The following is a 22995-nucleotide window of genomic DNA, read 5'->3' on the forward strand; positions in this document are numbered from 1 at the left end:
GCTATTTCTTCCCACACTGTTTACTTCCCTGGACCCCTGTCTGGCAGGGTGACTGACGTGATCCCTGGGGTGAATTTCCTTTCTCCCATCCAATCATCAAGGTTCCTTTTGAAGAGGGCCAAAGAGGTGCTCTGCTTGACATGTATGGGCAGTCTATTCCATAGTCTGGGGAGTCTCTGGGTCAGGCACCTATTCCTCCAGCATGTTTTGTTTATTGTGATGACAAGATTTAGATCCCTGGAGTGTGTGGCTCTGAGGAATTGGGATTTCTTTAAGTGTAGCATGTCCAACAGCTCTGGGTTTTACATGGCCTTGTATGTTAAACAGAGATCGTCGTGGAGTAGACGATATGCGTCTGAGTATAGCTGGAGGTTTTTTAGGCGGTCAGCATAGGGCGTCTGCTTTAGGCCTATGATTCTTTTAGTGAGGTATTTCTGTGGCCTTTCCAGTTGTTGCAGATGTCTTGAGAGGTATATACCAAATGGGGAGTTGTATTCTATAATGGGTCTAATGAGGGATGAGTACAGTGGGACAATGACCTCCTTTTTTCTGGATGAAAAGCCCTTAGTGATGAGGTGTGCCACATAGAAGGATTTCCTGACTGTTGTGGCGATGTGGTTATTGAAGGTGAGACCACTGACCCCAAGTCTCTTATCACACTTTCAGTGTTTAGTGTATTGCCACCTATGTGATAATTCACAGGTACATGTTTTTTCCCAAAGGGGATAACTATACATTTCTTGGCATTGAGCTTGAGCCCATGGCTCTGGCAGCAAGCATCTGTTTCTATAAGGCCCTTTTGTAGAGGAAGTCCACCGAAGTTGAATAGTGGCCACTCTTGTATGTGATCTTGTGGCTCTCTCATTCTGAACCATGTATTGGCCTCTATCCAGCTATTTGCCAGACAGAAGTCTAGAATGGCTTCTCCTTCTTTATTCCTGTTGCCCCACCCATGTGGACCCAGGCAGTTCTCATATCCTTTTCTGTCTGTCCTGATATGTGCACTCAAGTCACCCATTATCAACACCAACTCATGCTGTCCTGCAACTGTTGTCTGAATGCACTCTTTTCCTCACTAACACAATCTTGATGTGGGGCACTGGGTGAGATTATGCATACTGCCCTGTTATTAGACAGATTGCCACGGGTCTGTCACTAATTCTGATGATATTCCTCACTGCCTTCTGAAGCCTCTCCCTCACCACAATTCCCACTCCTTTTCTAGCCTATCCTTCTCCTGAGTTGTAGACGCTGGATCCCAAGCCAAGTGGATTTGCTGCACTGCCCTTCCATCTCCTGGGTACATAGGATGCTCAGCCTCCTCCTTACCATCATGTTATCCACTTCCAGGCTCTGTTTTGTCAGTGAACCTACACTGGGTGTAGCAATTCTTGATACATATTTGGCAGGTTGGTTGGTTTTACATCCAGCTTTGTTCAACAGAGCTATCCCAGGTAGCCCAAGTTGGGTGGCTGGACTTTATGGCAGGCACACTGGCCAATAGAGGCACATACACCCCTCCCAGCATTAGCATGCCTCCCTGGCATAGGTTGAAGTCACCCGGGCCAACAACCCACTTATCACTATCAAATACCCATGCCCATTTGGTGACATTAGTCAACACAACCGAATCACCGAGAGCCATATTTTACACTGTTGAGTTGTTAGCCCTGCCACAGCATGCATTTTGTGGTCTGTGTTGCCCTGTCTTGAGGACACTGCACACCACAGTATATGCCCAGAGCTGTTGGTCTACACAGCTCTTCCCCATATAGGGCACTACATAGCATCTGTGCTACTGCCAAAAACTCCATTCTTGTATGAGTTTGAGATGGAAACACTCCGCCCACAACATCCCCACAGTGATACAGGGACAGCATACAAACTTCAAACAGGCATTGGCCAGAGGTCAAGCTCAAGCCTTATAATCTTATACCTTGTGTATGGGAGGTAAAGACCTTAACCATTATGCCAGCTGGTCTCCTGCCATGGTATATACCATGGTCATTGTTAAAATAGGTTCATTAGGATCAGACTGCCTTTTTGGTTAACAGATAAACTGTTAAAGAAGCTGCAGTTTTCTTTTTTTTTTGGTGGGGGGAGTGAACAACTGATAGTACTTGCTGCAGTTTATTGAAATTATGCCACATGGGTTCCATAACTGATAAATTACACATATTCAGAAATGCAAATTCTGAAACCATTGTGGCTGTATACCTGTTTTTAACACACCACTGCACATGACTTGTACAGAATTTGTTCCAGTCTTCCGGTATACAGTCTCACCAAGTCACCCCTCTGTTTCTTGCCAGTGGAAAATACTGACATAGTAACCAGCTGATTGGGCAAGTAAGAACGCAAAAAGTAGAAAGAAAACCACTTCCCTGCTACAGAGCATCAGAAGATTTAGACATTCAGGGTTTTGATGTTGGAGCAAAAAAGTCAAAAGTCTTATAACGTCTAATGTGTATACACACACACACACATATATATATATATATATATATATAATTTGTTTATTGGACCATGCAGGCATAATTTTATTGAGGGGAATTAATCCCTGAGCTAAAGGTTGAAGTTCGTTAACAGCTCATTAACAGCTGATTAACAGCTAATAGAGTTAACCTTATGACCTTAACTGTGAGACTCCTGTTAATCACCTATTCCTCCAGCATGTTTTGTTTAAGGTTTTTAGAGATAGTGGTGAGAGTTATAGGGCTAATTAGCAGCAAATCAGCCAATTTTACTGTAGCAGAGTTATAGTTTGGTTTTCAGGGTGGATTGCAAGTTGGTAAATATGGGACAGGCATATAAAAGAGTGGGAGGGAGGTAAGCATTAGCAAGAGAGAGTCTAGAGTCCTGCATTAGGAATTTTTTTGATCTGTAAGTCATGCCAAGTTTCTGGTGAGTTTTTTTTATACAGTTTTGGATATGAAGGTCATATTTTAGTTGATCATTGTAGTACCAAGGAATTAAGCATGTGGCATTACTTCTATTTAGGTATTATCAAGAGATGTGATAAGAAAGGTAGATTTGAGTTGAGTTTGAGTTTTTGGGAGAAATGGTAGTAGTTTATTTTTCTTAGGGTTCAGCTGAAGTTGATTGTCATTAAACCAGCATTTGATAGAGTTGAAGGATTTTTGGGAGAGTGATTGAAGGTGTGGCAGGTTGTCAGAAAAGCTGATGATAGTGGAATCATCAGCTTATTGTATAGAGAGGACTGTGAGCAGGATGAATGTAGATTGCTTATAAAGATGTTAAAGAGAACAGGTCCAAGAATGGAACCTTGTGGTACTCCAGTGTTAACTGTGAGAAAATGTGAAAAGAAGAAAGCCACTTGACTGACTGCTGCCAGTTAGAGAGATAGCTGGAAAACCAGTTGAGAGTGGAGTTTGATAAACCAAGAGCAGGCGATTTAGAAAGAAGTTTAGAGTGAGAGACTGTATTGAAGGCTTTGGAGAAGTCAAGGAAAAGGGAGGATACTAGATTATTATTTCCCTAGCTTTTAAGATAGTATTAGTAGATAAGAATAAGGCTACAGTTGTGCTGTGGTTAGGGCAAAAACCATGTTGGGTTGGGGTGAGTAGATTTTCATGTAGCAGATATTCAAGAAGTTGTTTATGTATGCATTTTTCAAGTATTTTTGACAGAGGGGACAGAATAGCTATAGGTCTGTAGTTTGTGAATTCAGTACAATTCTTTGTGAAGTGGAATGATGTAGATTTTTTTTTTCCGGATAGTAGGGACTCTTGATTCCTGAATAGATCTGCTAATTAGTATAGAGATTGGTCAGGCTATAGAGCTGGCAGCTAGTTTAAGGAATTCTGCTGGTAGGTTGTCAGATGAGGGAAAGCAGGGCTTAAGTTTTAACAGTAGATATTTAATATAGGAGGTAGGAATGGGTTTGAAAGAAAAAGTAGATTTACAGTAGGGAGGTGAGAGTGATGGAGTAAGATATGAATTTTGGCAGTTTTGAGTTATGGTGGTTATTGAGTCTATGAAATAGGTGTTAAATTTTGTGGGAGTTTCAAGTGATTTGATGTGCTGGGAGAACCAGGTTTAAGAATCTTGTTAATGGAGTTCCAAATTTTGGAGGGATTTTTTGGTGGTAAATTTGTGGTTTTAGATAGTAATTTCTTTTGTCATAGTTTACTTCTTAGGTTACAAAGTTGTTTATAGGTTAGGAGCTGGATGGGACATTGTGATTTTAGCCAATTATCCCATGTAACATTCCTTTTATGTATTAGGGCTCAGGTGAAATGCGAAATCTAAGGTGCATGGTGAAATTTCACTTGTTTATTTCTAACAGGAGCTAAGCTATATAGAGTATCCAGAAGTATGCAGTTGAAACTCTGAACTGCATCATTTAGAGGTAGACTGAAAAGGAAAGAATAATTTATAGAGGAGAGTATGTTGTTAAATTCTGTAGAGCAGAAGTTAGTGATACTGCAGCGTTCTTTATATTTGTGTTGCCTGATATTATGTATGGAAAGCCTTTAAACAAAGATAGGGAGGTGGTCACTGATAGAATCGGAGTGTTTTTGGATTTTGGTAAGACTAGGATTTTGACACTAGGATTGGGTGTAGGATGGTGCCGGTATTAGCGGTTTTATTGTAATAGGTAAAGGTGGTTGAGTGAAGCCATGAAGATTAATGCTTGAGGAGGAGAAGACAGTGGTTAAGGTTTACCAATCGATATTGACATTACCAGGAATTATACTTCATTGTAGACAGAGTCGGAGGTCCAGAAGAGAACATTTTCAGTTATGGGAATATTATTTCCAGGAGGGATATTGATGTCTACAATACATAACTTTTTATGGATATTTAGTCTACGCTTGGTAAGTATAAGTTCAGTCGGTAGAAGGTTAGGTGGGATGTAGACAGTGGAGAGAAGGCAAGATGGTTAGAATGTAATATAGCTACACCACCTTTTTGTGTAACTTGTCAGAGCGGATAATATTGTAGCCAGGTGGGAGAATTTTGCTATCATTTATATGAGGTTTGAGCCAGGTTTCTGTGAAAAATACTATGTAGGGGGAGTAATGAGTAATCCAAGAGTGAAATTCGCAGATTTTATTAAGTAGACTATGTATGTGAAGGGAGATAATAATTAGGATTTTGGTAGATAGTTTAACATTAGGGAAAGAAGTGGAAATGCTGTTGGTATTTTGGTTATGAAAGGTGTTAGGGTCAGGGTTAGGATAAATATCTCCACTTAAGAAGATTTCCGTAAAACAAGTAGACAGAGCTGGAGGTTTATATTTGTTTATTTGTTGTTTGAACTTTACTTTGTGAGGGTGGCACTGGGTGTTGAGTGGTCTATATTTGAAAGTGTGAAAGTCTGGAAGTTCAAAAAGATTAGGTGGTGTCATGTCAGGGTAAGGTTTGTCAGTGCAAATGAGAGGGTGGATAAGTGTGAGTGGTAGGTTGATAGATGAGGTATTTGTTTATAACAGGTAAGTAGAGAAAAAAGGAGGAGAAAGGGAGAAGAGATATAGCTAGTATACATGTTTTAAAGGGTAGTAGAGAAAAAAAGAGATGCAAAATAGAGAACAGAAGTAGGGGAATCTTGAAAGGAGTGAGAAGTATAAGGGAAAGTCTGGTAGATGGAGAAAATAAAAGACAGGTGGAAATTAATTGGTGAGTGTTGGGGGGAAGAGATAGTGTGTGTACTGTCGGGTAGGAGAATATGTAAAAGGATAGGGTTAGCTAAGGTTGAGGGAAAAGAGTTTTGTTGAGAAGGTTTGAGAGTTTCAGTTGGATGAGGCAGACAGGAAAAGGAAGAGTTTATAGGGGAAAGAGATGAAGCTTAGAGAGTATAATTGTGAGTATGTGGAGGAAGGTAGAAATTGGGGGTAGGGTAGGGGAACGAAGTGAAGCGCGAGCGTAGTGAGGCTGCACCGTCACAGGTTAAGAGAAAAAACAATCAGTAAAGAGTGTAAAGGGGACAGTCAAGGTAAGAAAATATGGGCGGACTTTGATATAGTTTGAGAGGGGATGGAAAAAGGAGACAGAGACTGTTCAATAGAAAATTGAGATACAGCCAGAAGAACAGCTGTAAAGGTAAAGGTAGAAGCTGGGGGAAAATGAGACAGAAAAGATCGGAATGGGTAAAGGAGGAAAGAGAAATGGAGTAAAAGTGTGTGTCAGGTCTACTGAAGATTCTGCTGGGGACTTAAACAGGAGTTTTGTTTCAGGGAGAAAGTTTCAACTCAGTATCACACAACAGCCAGTGGGTGCAGCAAATTTCCTGTTTCTACAGCTGATATGTTGGGGCTGTGGGAGTGCAGATATAATTTATCTCGTAGCAGTATGCATGCTGAGGAGAGTTTAACATGGGATATAAGAAGTATAGAATGCAGTAACACAAGTAGGCTGAGAAATTAGTCTGGTGTACTTTAACAATGTTCAGTAAAGAGATCCTGGAGTTCAGATAGCTGGAAGGGCTCAGTTATTCAGACAGCTTTAATACGACTCAGTCAGCCAGTGGTGAATTATTGGGATTATACAATATTCAAATTCCAGTTAGCGTGCACAGTGCCAAGGATGGCTGGTGACCTAGCTCACGGAGGAGAGTGATACAGGAAAATGTGGAATAGGATTATAGAATATCAATGTGTGCATTCATATGAAGGTGAAAAACATCATTTTTATCTTAGTAATGTTCCTTCAAATTTCCTGTCCCTTCCATTTAAGTATTTTGATACATCTGTTGAATAAAGTGCAGGAATAATGTGGATGTTTGGGAAGCCATCAGAATCACTGTATTCTGTCTCATGCCCCCTCAGCAATTACCACTGGTATTGTTTCTAAGAAATTGCACAGTTGCCACAGGTACCCATTTAGAGATTGTCTGTTTTCCACTGTTGTCCTTATTTTCTGCAAACAGTGAAAGGAGTGCTCAGAAAGTATTTTCATGAGTCTGTAGCATTACCATGGTAATTCTCACCATTGTGAAGTTAGCATCAGACTTGAAGGGCTAGTGGAGAAGGTCCGAGGGTAACTGCCTTTATGGGTGTAACTGCTTTTGATTAACATAAATGTCAAATAAATTGCAGATTTTGCCGGGGCACTCAGAGGATACACTGCTTCACAGATAGGATACATGCTGAACTGTAGCACCCTCACTGCCATTCCCCCATGTAGAATACCGTATTTACATATGCATCATCTTAACACTAGAAATAACTAAAATACCATTACTAACCCAAACCCCAAGTTTTATCCTAAATATGTAGGTCCTTCCAAGTAATGTAACACTGATATTTGTTCAAGTGGCATTTTACGCACTGTAACTGTCACACAAATAACCCATTTCTCTCAGTTCATAATTTACAAAAATAATTGAAGTGGTTTATTTGAGCAAGGTTTACCAAACCAGTGACATATAAATGTCTGTTTACTGCTTGTCGATGTACATTGCCCTTGTGTCTGATAAGCTGTTCTAAAAATTCTTTTCACCACCACCAGCATCAAAACCTGTTGCACCCATGTTATCCCTTTCTTCAGTATGCAGTGATAGCATGGCAAGCGGCTGTATACTGTTGTCAGTTTTTCTCTTTTTTGTTTGTTTTATGAAATGCAGTTTTATTAGTACAAATTTTAAAGAAAGAGTGAATTCTGAGTATGAAATGCACAGTGTTAGATCTATAACTCCTGCTGTACATAAAACACTAACTCGTTTACATGCTTTTTAGGTTATTGTGCAGATGTCCGTTGAGATCGCCCAACAAAAGGAGTTGATGAGAATTTCTCACCAGTGCCAAGATGGCATGCATGTTGAAACCAGTGACTGGCAAGAGGCAGATATGGGAGTACGACACAACATGTTTACAGGATTAATGCTGCCATCTAAGGAGAATAAACAAGAACATGAGAGAGACTTTGAAGAAGAAATAGAAACCCTTAGGCGGCAGCTTGAAGAGAAAACAGATGAAATTCTCTTACTGAAAGAAGACATTTTCATTTTGCGGTCAGCTGAACAACGTTCAAGGACTCTTGTAGAGGAATCTGTGATTAAACCCTCATTAGACCTGGTAAAAGGTGATAATAGACCTTTGGAAACATTGGAGGAAGAGAGTGAGCCCAGTGAGCTTGAAGAGTTAGGCCAACAGACTGAACGTGATGTACAGGAGGAAGGGGAGGCTACTGTTAAAGTAGAAGCACTTAGTCAAGTAAACTTTGAACCATGTGACACTATATTAATTGGAGATCTCGGACTACCTAGCAGTACTGAACACCTTTCAGCAAAACCTAGGGATATAGCTACAGAGTCTTCATCTGGCTTTGCATCACACTTGAAAGAAAGTAACCATGGCAGACCTTCTGAAGATATTGTTGAAGATATTGCTGAAGATAGTGATGGTACCTTGGTAAAAGTAGTAAGTCTTCATATTTTTGTTTTAGTTATTTGGTGTGGCTGTTTCCGAATTAACCTGTGCTGGCATAAACATTTCTTTCTCTGTTTTGTTTCTTGATTACAAGGTAAAGTTAAAGCCACATAAGCTTTTTAAAACATTTTTATTAAACATAATATATATTTTTAAAAAGTGACATAGGTATATATACTTTAATAGAGAATATAAGAACAATTCTATATATACGTTAATAAAAAAGAAAACAAAGCATTCCAACATTTTCTTAATTTTCATACAGTATACATGTGAAGTTTTCATTCTCTCCACTATTACATCAATTGCTTGATTCCTGCCCTGCCATTAAGTTTCACTCCTTCTCCTGCACACTATTCTGTGGTTGCTGTTCCCTCAATTTCATTTACTTCTATGTCATTTGCTCCTTGCTTTTTCTTATGATCTCACTTAGTTCTTTTGTCTCCTTTAGAGTATTAATTACTTCAGTTTAGATTTTGGAGAAGCTTTATGTAATAAGTGAGTTGAGAGGGATGTTACATGAATAAAGATGTCATTATGAAGGATAATTATAATAGCATTTTGAGGTGCTTTTAACAGCGCCCCCCCCAAAAAAACAAACAAACAAAAAAAAAACAAACAAACAATGATCTAACAGAAAAGGATATTTTTACCTGGTAAGTTTCAGTAAAGCAAGGTGAAAGCTGAGAACTGGAATGAGCATTGAAGTAGATTTTATACCATGTAGGCATTTGTTTTGTTGCAGCCTTTCTTCTTTGACGTGTTTGGATTGCGAGTGTGTTGCAGTAACTTGCCAGCATGCAGAGGTGGGTGTTGCAACATGTTAACATGCAAATGTTTCTGTATGACTAGTTGATTCTCTGTGACTGTGCTGTGCCTCAGATGTTGTTACACAGGAGGCATCTACCAACTGTAATATTCATTTGGTGTATATGTGTATAAGGCCCCTAGTGTATTTTATGTTCTTCTTGCTGTTTGTTTCAGGCAATGATCAAATGAGACTATTAAACTATGCAACACTTGGAAAACTTTTGAAAGTTTTGATGTTCCCCTGCTTTTTACCGTTCTTATAAAAGAATGGTGTGGAGCATCTGTTGCTATTAAGCAAGGTGTGTTTAACATGGCCTCCACTCTTAGTAGTTTAAAATGTACATTATTGGAGAACCATATACCAAGGCAGAAATGTTGTGTGGTTATCATATATGGTCTTGTTTGCATTTGTTTTTTGTGTAAATCACTGATCTCATCTGAGCACAGTTTTACTGAATCAACTGGACGTATAAGAGAATTTAAGTACCTTTATCTGCTCTTTTTTTTCAAAAAAATACAGTATTTAAATTGATTTTAACTGTGTGGAAGAAATATTAGCTGAACTGGAAGTTAGTCAGTGTTTGCTGAGTTTTGTTATTTGCTAGTAATTACAGGTGTGGGGGTAGTCACATTCTTTGATTTCCTGTCCTTGCCTATTTAAGTGGTACATTGTGAAATATTTTCTGCTTAAACCCTCAGCTTTGGCAGGCTAAGAACTTGCTATATTCAACTGGACGTATAAGAGAATTTAAGTACCTTTATCTGCTCTTTTTTTCAAAAAATACAGTATTTAAATTGATTTTAACTGTGTGGAAGGAATATTAGCTGAACTGGAAGTTAGTCAGTATTTGCTGAATTTTGTTATTTGCTAGTAATTACAGGTGTGGGGGTAGTCACATTCTTTGATTTCCTGTCCTTGCCTATTTAAGTGGTACAGTGTGAAATATTTTCTGCTTAAAAACCTCAGCTTTGGCGGCTAAGAACTTGCTATATTCAACTGGACGTATAAGAGAATTTAAGTACCTTTATCTGCTCTTTTGTTTTCAAAAAATACAGTATTTAAATTGATTTTAACTGTGTGGAAGGAATATTAGCTGAACTGGAAGTTAGTCAGTGTTTGCTGAATTTTGTTATTTGCTAGTAATTACAGGTGTGGGGTAGTCACATTCTTTGATTTCCTGTCCTTGCCTATTTAAGTGGTACAGTGTAAAATATTTTCTGCTTAAATCCTCAGCTTTGGCCGGCTAAGAGCTTGCTATATTCAACTGGACGTATAAGAGAATTTAAGTACCTTTATCTGCTCTTTTTTTCAAAAAATACAGTATTTAAATTGATTTTAATTGTGTGGAAGGAATATTAGCTGAACTGGAAGTTAGTCAGTGTTTGCTGAATTTTGTTATTTGCTAGTAATTACAGGTGTGGGGGTAGTCACATTCTTTGATTTCCTGTCCTTGCCTATTTAAGTGGTACAGTGTGAAATATTTTCTGCTTAAAAACCTCAGCTTTGGCCGGCTAAGAACTTGCTATATTCAACTGGACGTATAAGAGAATTTAAGTACCTTTATCTGCTCTTTTTTTCAAAAAATACAGTATTTAAATTTATTTTAATTGTGTGGAAGGAATATTAGCTGAACTGGAAGTTCGTCAGTGTTTTCTGAATTTTGTTATTTGCTAGTAATTACAGGTGTGGGGGTAGTCACATTCTTTGATTTCCTGTCCTTGCCTATTTAAGTGGTACAGTGTGAAATATTTTCTGCTTAAAAACCTCAGCTTTGGCTGGCTAAGAACTTGCTATATTCAACTGGACGTATAAGAGAATTTAAGTACCTTTATCTGCTCTTTTTTTTTCAAAAAAATACAGTATTTAAATTGATTTTAACTGTGTGGAAGAAATAGTAACTGAACTGGAAGTTTTCACTCTGCTCTTCAGTTAGTCCCACCCACCCTCCCTGTTTTTGTCTTGGTTTTGGTTTCGGTGTTAATCTTATTGGCTTTGCAACTGCCCGCCCCTCTTGTAAATTTGTGTTTGGATACTCCTTCTGGGCCCATCTCATTTGCTCACTCAACTGAGTGCAGTGAGATCTTATTCTGATTTCAGGCACTCCTACTGTGTACAAAGAGAGCATCTGGGAAACAGAAAAAAAAATTTAAGCTTGTTTCCTGCCTTTCCTGTTAAGTGGTATAGACTATTTGTAGGCTTCTGAGCCCCCAAGCCCTTCTGTGTTGGAGGGAAGCCTTCTAGCTTAGTTTTTTTTTCTTATAACTACCAGCTTTCTAGTTTCAGCACTCAAATCCGTTTCTTTGATCTCAGCACTTGTTCAGAAAAAAAAAAAAAATTTCATCTGCTTTTACTGTACTTGTGTTTCTACCTACTTTTTTTACTTTTGCATCATCTTAAAAGTACTCAATTGTATTTATTACTGCTTGGTGTAACTCATTCTAAGCCTTTTGGTTTAAACACTTGGGCTTCGGACCAGTTGTTTTGCACTGAGAGGGTTTGTGGTCTGCCCTGTAGTGGCAGAACAGGTAGTTTACATCCTTCTAGGTTGGGAACTGCTGATTGAGGGATCAGTGTCTGTTATTCTAAAAGTGTATTAATTCTGGTTTAAGCACTTGGGCTTTCAGGCCAGTTATTTTACATTAAGAGGGTTCGTGGTCTGCACTCTTGTGGGAGGAGAGGCTGGACTCTGCCCTTCTGAGCTGGGAATTTCTGGTTGAAGGCTTATAGTGCATGCATATCTGAACTGCTTCTTACTGAAGTTGGTGCGCCTTGTTTGCTGTGGCATAGACTGGATTCGGGCCTGCTGGATCTAGCTTTGTTTGTGCAACTTGAGCACTAATCCAGGCATTCTCTAAAGTATTCAATTGTATTTATTACTGCTTGGTAGTAACTTGATTAAAGTGTAGCTATCATTCTAAGTATTTTGGATTAAGCACTTGGGCTTCAGACTAGTTGTTTTACATTAGGAAGGTTTGTGGCATGCACTGTGGTGGCAGGACAGGTAGCTTTCATCCTTCTAAGTTGGGAACTGCTGATTGAGAGCCCAGTGTCTGTTATTCTTAAAGTGTATTAGTTCTGGTTTAAGCACTTGGGCTTCAGGCCAGTTATTTTACATTAAGAAGGTTTGTGGTCTGCACTCTTGTGGGAGAAGAGGCTGGACTCTGCCCTTCTGAGCTGGGAATTTCTGGTTAAAGGTTTATAGTGCCTGAATATTTGAACTGTATCTTACTGAAATTGGTACACCTTGTTTGCTGTAGCATAGACTAGATCCAGGCCTGCTGAATCTAGCTTTGTTTATATGCTTGTTGTTTGTTTGCTTGTTATTTCCCTGGAACGCTAATTACACCTAATACGCGGCTTCTCAGCGCTTCTGTGGATCACTAGTGATATCTGCATTGCTTACTGTACTTATTTCCTTGTTTCACTTGAAAGAAAGTTACTGTTTGTCGTTTTTGCATTTAAGTTACCTGTAACACATTGCACTTAAGTTACCTGGCACTTGCTCAGTAAAGCAATTATATAAGTCAGCACTAAAAATTAAAAGCACTACACCCTCACTCCCCACTGGCCCTGGTTTTCAATTATTAAGGAATTCCCAATATTATTCTAGCATGTCCAAAGGTCAGTTGTCAATCTCCTCTCCGGTCCAGCTGGTGAATCTGGGAATCTTGAGGCAATGTTACAACTGCCTCATGTACACAGACAACCCTCTCCTCCTCCCAACAAATTCCAACACATGTGAGAGATGCAACCATATAGCCAAACTGGAGGCTAAGCTCTCTCAACTCAGTACTGGCATAACCAGTCAGGAGGAGAAGGAAACCACACTCACTACAATTCCAGTCTTACATAGACCTACCACGACAGCAAACCAAACACATAATCACACAAAAACATACTCAGAGGCTCTAAATAAAGATCAGCCGAAGCAGCAGAGACCTCCAAAGCAGACACCCAAGCAGCCGCTACCCCAGAACAAAATACTTGCAACACATATCTCACAAAGCCAGTGTGCCAAACAGTCACAGCCCTTAAGACTAAACAACACACCTGATACACTTGTAATAGGTGACTCTATCGTCAGGCACACTGACGTCCCGCTCACCAGGCTGAACAAGGAGAGGGTCACGGTGAGCAGCCTGTCGGGCGCTAGGATCCGCCACATAACACAAGCACTCAGGTCACTCCAAGGCAAGTACAAATATGACTCAGTCATTGTCCATGCTGGTGTGAATGACCTGAGACATACCTCCCAGGACTACATGAAAAGAGACATAAAGGAGCTCTCTGAGCATGTAGCCCAGGCCGGTATGACCCTGACCTTGAGTAGCATCTTACCCTCACCAAGAATGATGCCACAATATGAAGACAAGATGATCAATTTCAACAATTGGCTTAAGTATTGGTGTCATTCAAAGGGGATCCATTGCTTGTCAGCTTGGGATGATATGCTCGACAAGCCACGATGCTTCGCTAGGGACGGCTTGCACCTGTCACCCCTGGGCTTTCGGATATTGGCAAAGGCTCTTGCTACCCCCATAGTGCCTTTTTTAGGCAAGGCTCAAAAGACAAACCCACCTCCATAGGTATCACAAGGGATAAGAAACTAAGAGTAATGCTACTCAACGCCAGAAGTCTAAACCTCAAGATGCACGCACTCAAAACTCTCCTTAGCATGGAGAACATCGATATCTGTGCAGTAACAGAAACCTGGTTCAGGGCTCCCGAGAGCACCCCAGCACTACCAGGTTATACCTCATACCATGCTTTTCGGCCCCAAAACTTGGACCAAACCACAAAAGGAGGGGGAGTATCGATATTCATCAAAGATACCCACACCTCCAGGTTGGTGGCAAAGCACGAAGCATCAGAGACTATCCATGTGCAACTAACAGTGGATAAAACTGCCTTCCAGTTTATAGCCTGCGACAGACCACCCTCCCAAACCCAGGAACCCCACTCGGCCTTCCTGAGAACACTGGAAAATATGAAGGTCTCTCCAAACACCATTATATTGGGCGACTTCAACTACCCAAACATAGACTGGGAGCATTACTCTAGCTCCAACACCCTAGCCCAAAGGTTCCTAGAATTTATAAACTCAAATGCTATGGAACAACTTGTTACCACTCCCACAAGAGGGGAAAACATACTGGACCTGATCATCACCAACATGGGGACTCTATGCTCCAGACCAGAAGTGTATCCCTCACTGGTAAGATCAGACCATAAACTAATCTCACTGGATATTCACATCCCGACCCCACCCCCTGCCCAGAAAACCACAGTGAAAAACTTCTGTAAAGCAAATTTCACACTCCTCAGAACTGAGGTGGAATCCTTCAAAGCCCCCGGGCCTGTGGAAAATAAGGTCCAGACCGCAGAATCCTTTATAAACGCATTCTATGAACACCTTCAGGAATGCATGGGTCATGCGATCCCAAATAAAACCAAGACCCAATCCTCCAAAGGCAGACGTCCTGTCTGGTGGACCCCAGCCATAAACAAACTATACAATAGAAGGAGGAAGCTACTGAATGATAGAGCAAAATCCCAAAAAGGGAAGGCATCACTGATCAGTATTAGCAAAAAACTACGGGCACACATAAAATTGTCTAAGGCCAGCTTCGAGAGAAAAATTGCACAGGACACTAAGGATAATCACAAGGCTTTCTTTAGTTATGTTAGGAACCTGGGTGATAATTCCCAGATATGCTCAGAATTAGTCCAAAATGACAAAAAATACACCGAACCCACAGACATTGCCAACATCCTAGCTGACAGGTTCAGCGCAAACTCTCCCCCCCCACCAAAAGGGCCAATATCTATCCCAGCAGAGTGCTGCCCCCCTGACATCTCAGATCCTCAGGTAAGAGCCGCCCTCTCCAAAGCAAAAAACACAGCATCAATGGGACCAGATGGTGTCCCGGGCTGCGTCCTACATGAACTCCAAGAAGAGCTAAACCCAAACATAAAACTACTGATGTTAAGTTGTCAATCTCGCCTTCATTCTTGCTGGATGGGTTCGGAGCCGATCCTCGGCTCCGACTCGGCCAATACTAAAGCTCGAGAGCTAATTCCACCGGCTCGAGGCTCCCCTATATCCCACAATGCTAGGCGGTAACTACTCAGATCTCATTTGCCGCTATAGCTGACGAGGTGCGTTTTCTACCGGCTCAGGCAGGTTAGTGAAATATTTACCATTAGGTATTACTGATAACCCCTTTTTTTAGTTAGAAAATATTTTCTATAGTTTAATTCTAATATTTAGTTTTATCGACCCCTATCTTTCGAATCCTTCCCCTCTTACTTCTTGTTTTAGGCCTTCGGCCCTTCCCTTACCCTAGTCCCTTTTAAGATTAGTGTTGTAGGGGCTTGTGTGTATGTGTTTCTGTATAACTGTAATTTTTAATAATTTTTTTCTGTATAGAGTGTCTGGTTTGTGTGTGTGTACAGCCTCTCTTACCTGACTATGTCTAAGGATAAGGTCTCAGGCTTCAAGAAGTGTGACTCGTGCTGTCAGAAAATGTCTCTGACAGACGGTCACACTTCTTGTGTGTATTGCCTGGGACCTGTGCACCTGCAGGACTCATGTGCTGTTTGCCATGGTTTCAGCCCTCGAGTCCTGCAGGAACGCAAGAACAAACTGATCTTGCGGGGCTTGTTAAAGCCTGAAGGCCCCCCGACTCAGTCTGTGTCGGGGAAGCCTTCAAAAACTTCAAAGCAGTCGGCTCCTGCTCTTGAGTCGACTGCTGAGAAGTCGAAGCAGGCTTCGACATCGGCTCCGGCCGGAGCCGATGTTCTTAAGCCTCATACTGTTACCTCGGCTCCGGCTGGAGCCGAGGCTGATAAGTCTTCATCGGCTCCGATACCCTTATCGGAGCCACATTCCAGAAAGAGGTCCAGGTCCCCCTCCATCGGATCCGTGCACTCGGCGCCAGGATCCCCTCTCCTTTCGGAGCGGAGTCACAAAACCCATTCCTCTCGGTCTTCCAGGTTGTCACACCATGATTTGCAGAGGGTGGTGAGTAGACTTCTTAAGTCCGAGGCACTGGCCCAAATGCTGCATAGCCCGACTCACCAGTCAGTGGCTATTCCCGTTCCACATTACATTCCTCCTCCGACTCCTTCGAGTTCGGAGCCAAGGCTTGTCGGAGCCATGACTGTTGGTGCGTCGGATCCGATACATTCCATTTCGGTTCCGTCGTCTGCTCCGATCACCTCTTTGGAGGAATCTCGGTGCCGAACTTCCCTCGTCGGCTCCGAGGGGGCAAGTGGCATCGGACCCTTGTCCGACCCCGCTCTCCCTCTCGGAGCTTCGGCGCTGGTGAGTTCGGCTCCGACATCGGCTTCGGAGCCGTCTCTGTCGGTGCTGGGAGAGGTCCTTGTCTCTTCGGAGCGAGGGCCTCGGGCCTTGCCTGACAGGGGTGCCTTCGAGGTCATGCGGAGCATGCTAGAACCAGGTTCTGCCCCACAGTCAGCTCCTTCAGCCCCTCCATCTACAGTGCCTGCGGTGATTTCTTCTCACCCCCTTGTCCCACACCGCAGAGAACCAACTCCTCAAGATTCCCCATTGGGAATTTCCTCCTCTTCCGAGGTCTCTCCTGACCCTGTAGGAGATCCCCCTAGGAAGAGGCAGTGCAAGAGGAAGCACATTGACTCCCCTGAGTCTATCACCTCTGACACTGACTTAGAGGAATCCGAAGGGTCCCCTCAATCCCCTTCTGAGGATGTCTCCTTTGCGGACATCCTTGAAATCCTCAAACAGAGGGGGAACTGGCCAGCCCTTAATCCTTCACAGGATGAGTCAGTGTATCTTGAGGCATTTGGTTCTCACCCTTCTACCTCCTGGGTGTCCCCTCCCTTTGACCCCCTTATGGAAGTGGTGGCAAGGAAGGCTTGGACGGCTCCTGACTCAGTGGAACCCACCCCGAGGAGACCATCCAAATTTATTACTGCCCCCAAAGACAAAGAGTTTTTATCCAAAGGTGTCCCTGTTGATGCCATGGTGGTGGCTGCGGCCACAAAGAAGGAGTTAGCTGATCCTTCGGTTCCTGTCCATCCACCTAATAAAGAATCTAGGACCATGGACAGGTACGGCAAGCGGATGTTCTCGTCAGTGACCTTTTCAATGCGGTCGCTGAACTACTTATGCCACTTCACTCGTCTCCAAAGAGATTTACTCAAGGATATGGGTGAACTGATGAAGGATCCTACAGCTGAGGGGTTCAAGGACACAATGAACTCCCAGTTGGCAACCCTAAATTCCATTGTTAACTCCTCCATGCGGCTGGTCTCATACGCAGCAGATGGGGCGAGTAGAGCCGCAGGCACAGGTGTTGCCTTACGAAGACACGCCTGGATGCGGCTATGCAACTTTGCGGACCCTTTCAAGGCGTCCTTCACCAATTCTCCCTTTGATGGATCATCATTGTTTGGTCCACAGGTGAAGGATACATTGACCAGGTGCGAGGTGGAAGGTAAGACTCTCTCTGCCGTAGGAGTCCGTTTTTCTACCCCTTCTAGACCCTATCCCAAAGGTCAAAGGGGAGGAAAGATGTGGTTCCGCAAACAATCCCAGGGAGTCTCATCTGACGCACAAGGCCGATTCCCCTCTAGAGGCAGAGGGGGGAATAATAATAATAGACGCCGCCCTAGAGGCAGAGGAGGTCCGCAGAACCAGGGTAGCAGAGAAATGTTCTCTGACAAACCCTTTCAGCACCCCTGAGGGGCTGCCCGGCTGTCCGCCTTCGGAGGCAGTCGGGGGAAGGTTATCACTGTACCCAAAAGCCTGGCTTTCCCTAACTCAAGACAAATGGGTACAGTCGATCATATCCGAGGGTTACAAAATTCCCTTTATTCATATTCCAACCCAACCAAAAAGATCCCTTCCAGACGTTCCACCCGGTCTAAGGGAACAAGCAGCAATAGAAATTTCGAAGCTGCTATCAAAAAGAGTCATCCAATCAGTCCCGGCAGACCAGCAAGGATCCGGAATCTACTCCAAATTCTTTTTGGTACCAAAAAAAACAGGGGACTGGAGACCCATACTGGATCTCAGCTACTTAAACAAGTTTGTCAAGAAAACAAAATTCCGGATGGTCACGCTACAGTCCATTCTACCCTTCTTGGGTCAGGACAATTGGATGTGCTCGATAGATTTTCAGGACGCGTACTACCACATCAAAATGAACCGACGCTCCAGGAGATATCTCCGCTTCAGGCTGGGAACCAGTCACTACCAATTCAGGGCCCTGCCCTTTGGTCTCACTACAGCCCCCCGGGTGTTCACCAAATGCATGGCAGTGGTCACGGCTCACTTGAGACGCCAAGGATTCCAGGTGTTTCCATATCTGGACGATTGGCTCCTTACTGCCACCACCAGACATCAGCTTCTCCTATCCAGGGACTTCACCATTCAATCCTGTCAAGCTCTAGGCATTTCAATAAATTTCGAAAAATCTGCCTTGTCGCCTTGTCAGTCTATTATTTTTGTATGCGCCACTTTAGATACACAGACCCTTTCAGCCAGACTCACAGAGCAGAGGGTGTTAGACATCCGGAACCAAGTGTCCCTTCTCTTACAATATGTCAAAGTCAAAGCCAGACTGGTATTGAAGGTACAGGACTCATGGCAGCAGCTATTCCCCTTCTCCCCTTAGCTCGCTTTTACATGAGGATCCTCCAATGGATGCTTTTTACTCAATGGTCCTTTCAACGACTCCCGATGTCCCATACCATACTGATAACTCAAGTATGCAAGAATCAACTGTCTTGGTGGATCACGTCACCTCAAATTCTCCAAGGAAGACCCTTCACTCCCCCCCCCCCCCAGTTGCCACGTTGACAACAGATGCCTCCCTGATCGGGTGGGGGGGGCATTATCAGGGCAGGACAGTCCAGGGCACGTGGCAACCCTTCGAGTGCCACTTGCACATAAATGTCTTAGAGATGAGAGCAGTGCTTTTAGCGTTGCAAGCCTTTCACGACTCTCTTCCCAAGGGGAATATTGCAATTCAAACGGACAACATGTCCGTAGTGTGGTACATCAACAAACAAGGCGGAACCAGATCATACCCTTTATGTCGAGAAGCACTCAGACTTTGGCAATGGGCGATCTCTTCTCAGCGTTTTCTGATAGCAACGCATATTCCCGGGAAATCCAACGTTATTGCAGACAAATTGAGCAGAACAATTCTCATGCCACATGAGTGGTCTCTAAAGAAATCAGTTCTAGAAGAAGTATTCCTAAGATGGGGCCACCCTTGCTGCGATCTTTTTGCTACTCCCCAAAACAGCAAGTGTCACGACTTCTTCACTCTCTTCCCGTTACCAGAGACGCTCTAGTCCACGATTGGCCCCGGGGACTTCTGTATGCCTTTCCCCCCTTTCCACTGATACCTCAACTAATTCAGAAAGCCATCGCCTTGAGAGTGGCAATGATCCTCATTGCCCCTTACTGGTCTCGACAGATATGGTTTCCCTTTCTTCATCGTTACCTTTTGGAGCAGCCTTGGCATCTGGACCCAATACCAGATCTGATTACCCATCAGTCGGGTCAGCTGCACCAATCTCTATCTTCTCTGAACCTCACAGCGTGGTTTCTCCGATTCCAACCTTAGCCAGGCTTCCCTCAATATCTCGGTCGGTCCGAGATATTTTGATAGCCTCTCATAAATCCTCTACCCGGAAGATTTATACTAGCAAGTGGAAACGTTTTTCCCTTTGGGCATCATCGAAAAGCATAGTTCCCTTTACTGCACCTATCCAGTCTATTTTAGACTTTCTAGCAGAACTCTTTCATTTAGGATCTTCTGCATCAACCATTAGAGTTCAATTGGCTGCCATATCAAATTTTCATGTTGGTGTCTCAGAATCCAGCATCATGGCTCACAAACTCTGTAAAGCCTTTTTAAGGGGTGTATTTCTTCTCAAACCTCCAATCAAAGACCCTCCGCCTCAATGGGATTTGAACTTGGTTCTGGCATCTTTAATTCTTCCGCCCTTTGAACCGGCGGCTTCATGTTCTCTGAAGTTGCTTTCTTGGAAGACACTTTTTCTGGTAGCTATAACTTCAGCGAAAAGAGTATCTGAACTCCATGCTCTGTGCATTCGTCCCCCTTACTTAGTTTTTCACAAAGACAGGGTATCCCTCCGGACTAATCCATCCTTTTTACCTAAAATTTCTTCTCAAATTAACCTAAACCAAGTTATTGATCTCCCCGTTTTTTTCCCTAACTATTCAAATAGGTCAGAGCAAAAGCTGCATTTTTTGGATGTTCATCGCCAACTGAGATATTACTTAGATAGGACTAAACAATTCAGGAAATCTGATCAATTGTTTCTGTCATATGCAGAAGGTAGATTGGGCCTTCCAGTCACTAAAGTATGGAACGTTATGGTAGGTACATAACTTCTTAATGTTAAGTTGTCAATCTCGCCTTCATTCTTGCTGGATGGGACCGCGTCCCTAGCACCTTATCCCGGGTGGCCTATCGGAACAGACTCTTGAGAACAGTGGAACCAAAATTGGCACGGCTTCTGGAAACCTGGAGTCTGTTCCGATAGGCCACCCGGGATAAGGTGCTAGGGACGCGGTCCCATCCAGCAAGAATGAAGGCGAGATTGACAACTTAACATTAAGAAGTTATGTACCTACCATAACGTTCCATGAGGAACGTTGCAGAGGAGGTCCGCAGAACCAGGGTAGCAGAGAAATGTTCTCTGACAAACCCTTTCAGCACCCCTGAGGGGCTGCCCGGCTGTCCGCCTTCGGAGGCAGTCGGGGGAAGGTTATCACTGTACCCAAAAGCCTGGCTTTCCCTAACTCAAGACAAATGGGTACAGTCGATCATATCCGAGGGTTACAAAATTCCCTTTATTCATATTCCAACCCAACCAAAAGATCCCTTCCAGGCGTTCCACCGGTCTAAGGGAACAAGCAGCAATAGAAATTTGAAGCTGCTATCAAAAGAGTCATCCAATCAGTCCCGCAGACCAGCAAGGATCCGGAATCTACTCCAAATTCTTTTGGTACCAAAAAACAGGGGACTGGAGACCCATACTGGATCTCAGCTACTTAAACAAGTTTGTCAAGAAAACAAAATTCGGATGGTCACGCTACAGTCCATTCTACCCTTCTTGGGTCAGGACAATTGGATGTGCTCGATAGATTTTCAGGACGCGTACTACCACATCAAAATGAACCGACGCTCCAGGAGATATCTCCGCTTCAGGCTGGGAACCAGTCACTACCAATTCAGGGCCCTGCCCTTTGGTCTCACTACAGCCCCCCGGGTGTTCACCAAATGCATGGCAGTGGTCACGGCTCACTTGAGACGCCAAGGATTCCAGGTGTTTCCATATCTGGACGATTGGCTCCTTACTGCCACCACCAGACATCAGCTTCTCCTATCCAGGGACTTCACCATTCAATCCTGTCAAGCTCTAGGCATTTCAATAAATTTCGAAAAATCTGCCTTGTCGCCTTGTCAGTCTATTATTTTTATATGCGCCACTTTAGATACACAGACCCTTTCAGCCAGACTCACAGAGCAGAGGGTGTTAGACATCCGGAACCAAGTGTCCCTTCTCTTACAATATGTCAAAGTCAAAGCCAGACTGGTATTGAAGGTACAGGACTCATGGCAGCAGCTATTCCCCTTCTCCCCTTAGCTCGCTTTTACATGAGGATCCTCCAATGGATGCTTTTTACTCAATGGTCCTTTCAACGACTCCCGATGTCCCATACCATACTGATAACTCAAGTATGCAAGAATCAACTGTCTTGGTGGACCACGCCACCCCAAATTCCCCAAGGAAGACCCTTCCCCCCCAGTTGCCACGTTGACAACAGATGCCTCCCTGATCGGGTGGGGGGGGCATTATCAGGGCAGGACAGTCCAGGGCACGTGGCAACCCTTCGAGTGCCACTTGCACATAAATGTCTTAGAGATGAGAGCAGTGCTTTTAGCGTTGCAAGCCTTTCACGACTCTCTTCCCAAGGGGAATATTGCAATTCAAACGGACAACATGTCCGTAGTGTGGTACATCAACAAACAAGGCGGAACCAGATCATACCCTTTATGTCGAGAAGCACTCAGACTTTGGCAATGGGCGATCTCTTCTCAGCGTTTTCTGATAGCAACGCATATTCCCGGGAAATCCAACGTTATTGCAGACAAATTGAGCAGAACAATTCTCATGCCACATGAGTGGTCTCTAAAGAAATCAGTTCTAGAAGAAGTATTCCTAAGATGGGGCCACCCTTGCTGCGATCTTTTTGCTACTCCCCAAAACAGCAAGTGTCACGACTTCTTCACTCTCTTCCCGTTACCAGAGGCGCTCTAGTCCACGATTGGCCCGGGGACTTCTGTATGCCTTTCCCCTTTCCACTGATACCTCAACTAATTCAGAAAGCCATCGCCTTGAGAGTGGCAATGATCCTCATTGCCCCTTACTGGTCTCGACAGATATGGTTTCCCTTTCTTCATCGTTACCTTTTGGAGCAGCCTTGGCATCTGGACCCAATACCAGATCTGATTACCCATCAGTCGGGTCAGCTGCACCAATCTCTATCTTCTCTGAACCTCACAGCGTGGTTTCTCCGATTCCAACCTTAGCCAGGCTTCCTCAATATCTCGGTCGGTCCGAGATATTTTGATAGCCTCTCATAAATCCTCTACCCGGAAGATTTATACTAGCAAGTGGAAACGTTTTTCCCTTTGGGCATCATCGAAAAGCATAGTTCCCTTTACTGCACCTATCCAGTCTATTTTAGACTTTCTAGCA

General features: G+C 43.3%; 1 protein-coding gene across 4 annotated transcripts in view; it reads left to right on the forward strand.

Annotated features, from left to right (window-relative positions):
- AKAP9 (A-kinase anchoring protein 9) overlaps positions 1–22995 on the forward strand; it is a 3155794-nt gene that overhangs the window by 1163355 nt on the left and 1969444 nt on the right. For all 4 annotated transcript variants that reach the window (XM_044067665.1, XM_044067666.1, XM_044067667.1 and 1 more), the window contains one exon: positions 7701–8384. In XM_044067665.1, the coding sequence (XP_043923600.1) occupies positions 7701–8384 (684 nt within the window). The remainder of the gene's footprint in view (positions 1–7700; positions 8385–22995) is intronic.

This window comes from Protopterus annectens, chromosome 3.part1, assembly GCF_019279795.1.
Source record: "Protopterus annectens isolate FY-2018-M chromosome 3.part1, PAN1.0, whole genome shotgun sequence".
NCBI lineage: Eukaryota > Metazoa > Chordata > Ceratodontiformes > Protopteridae > Protopterus > Protopterus annectens.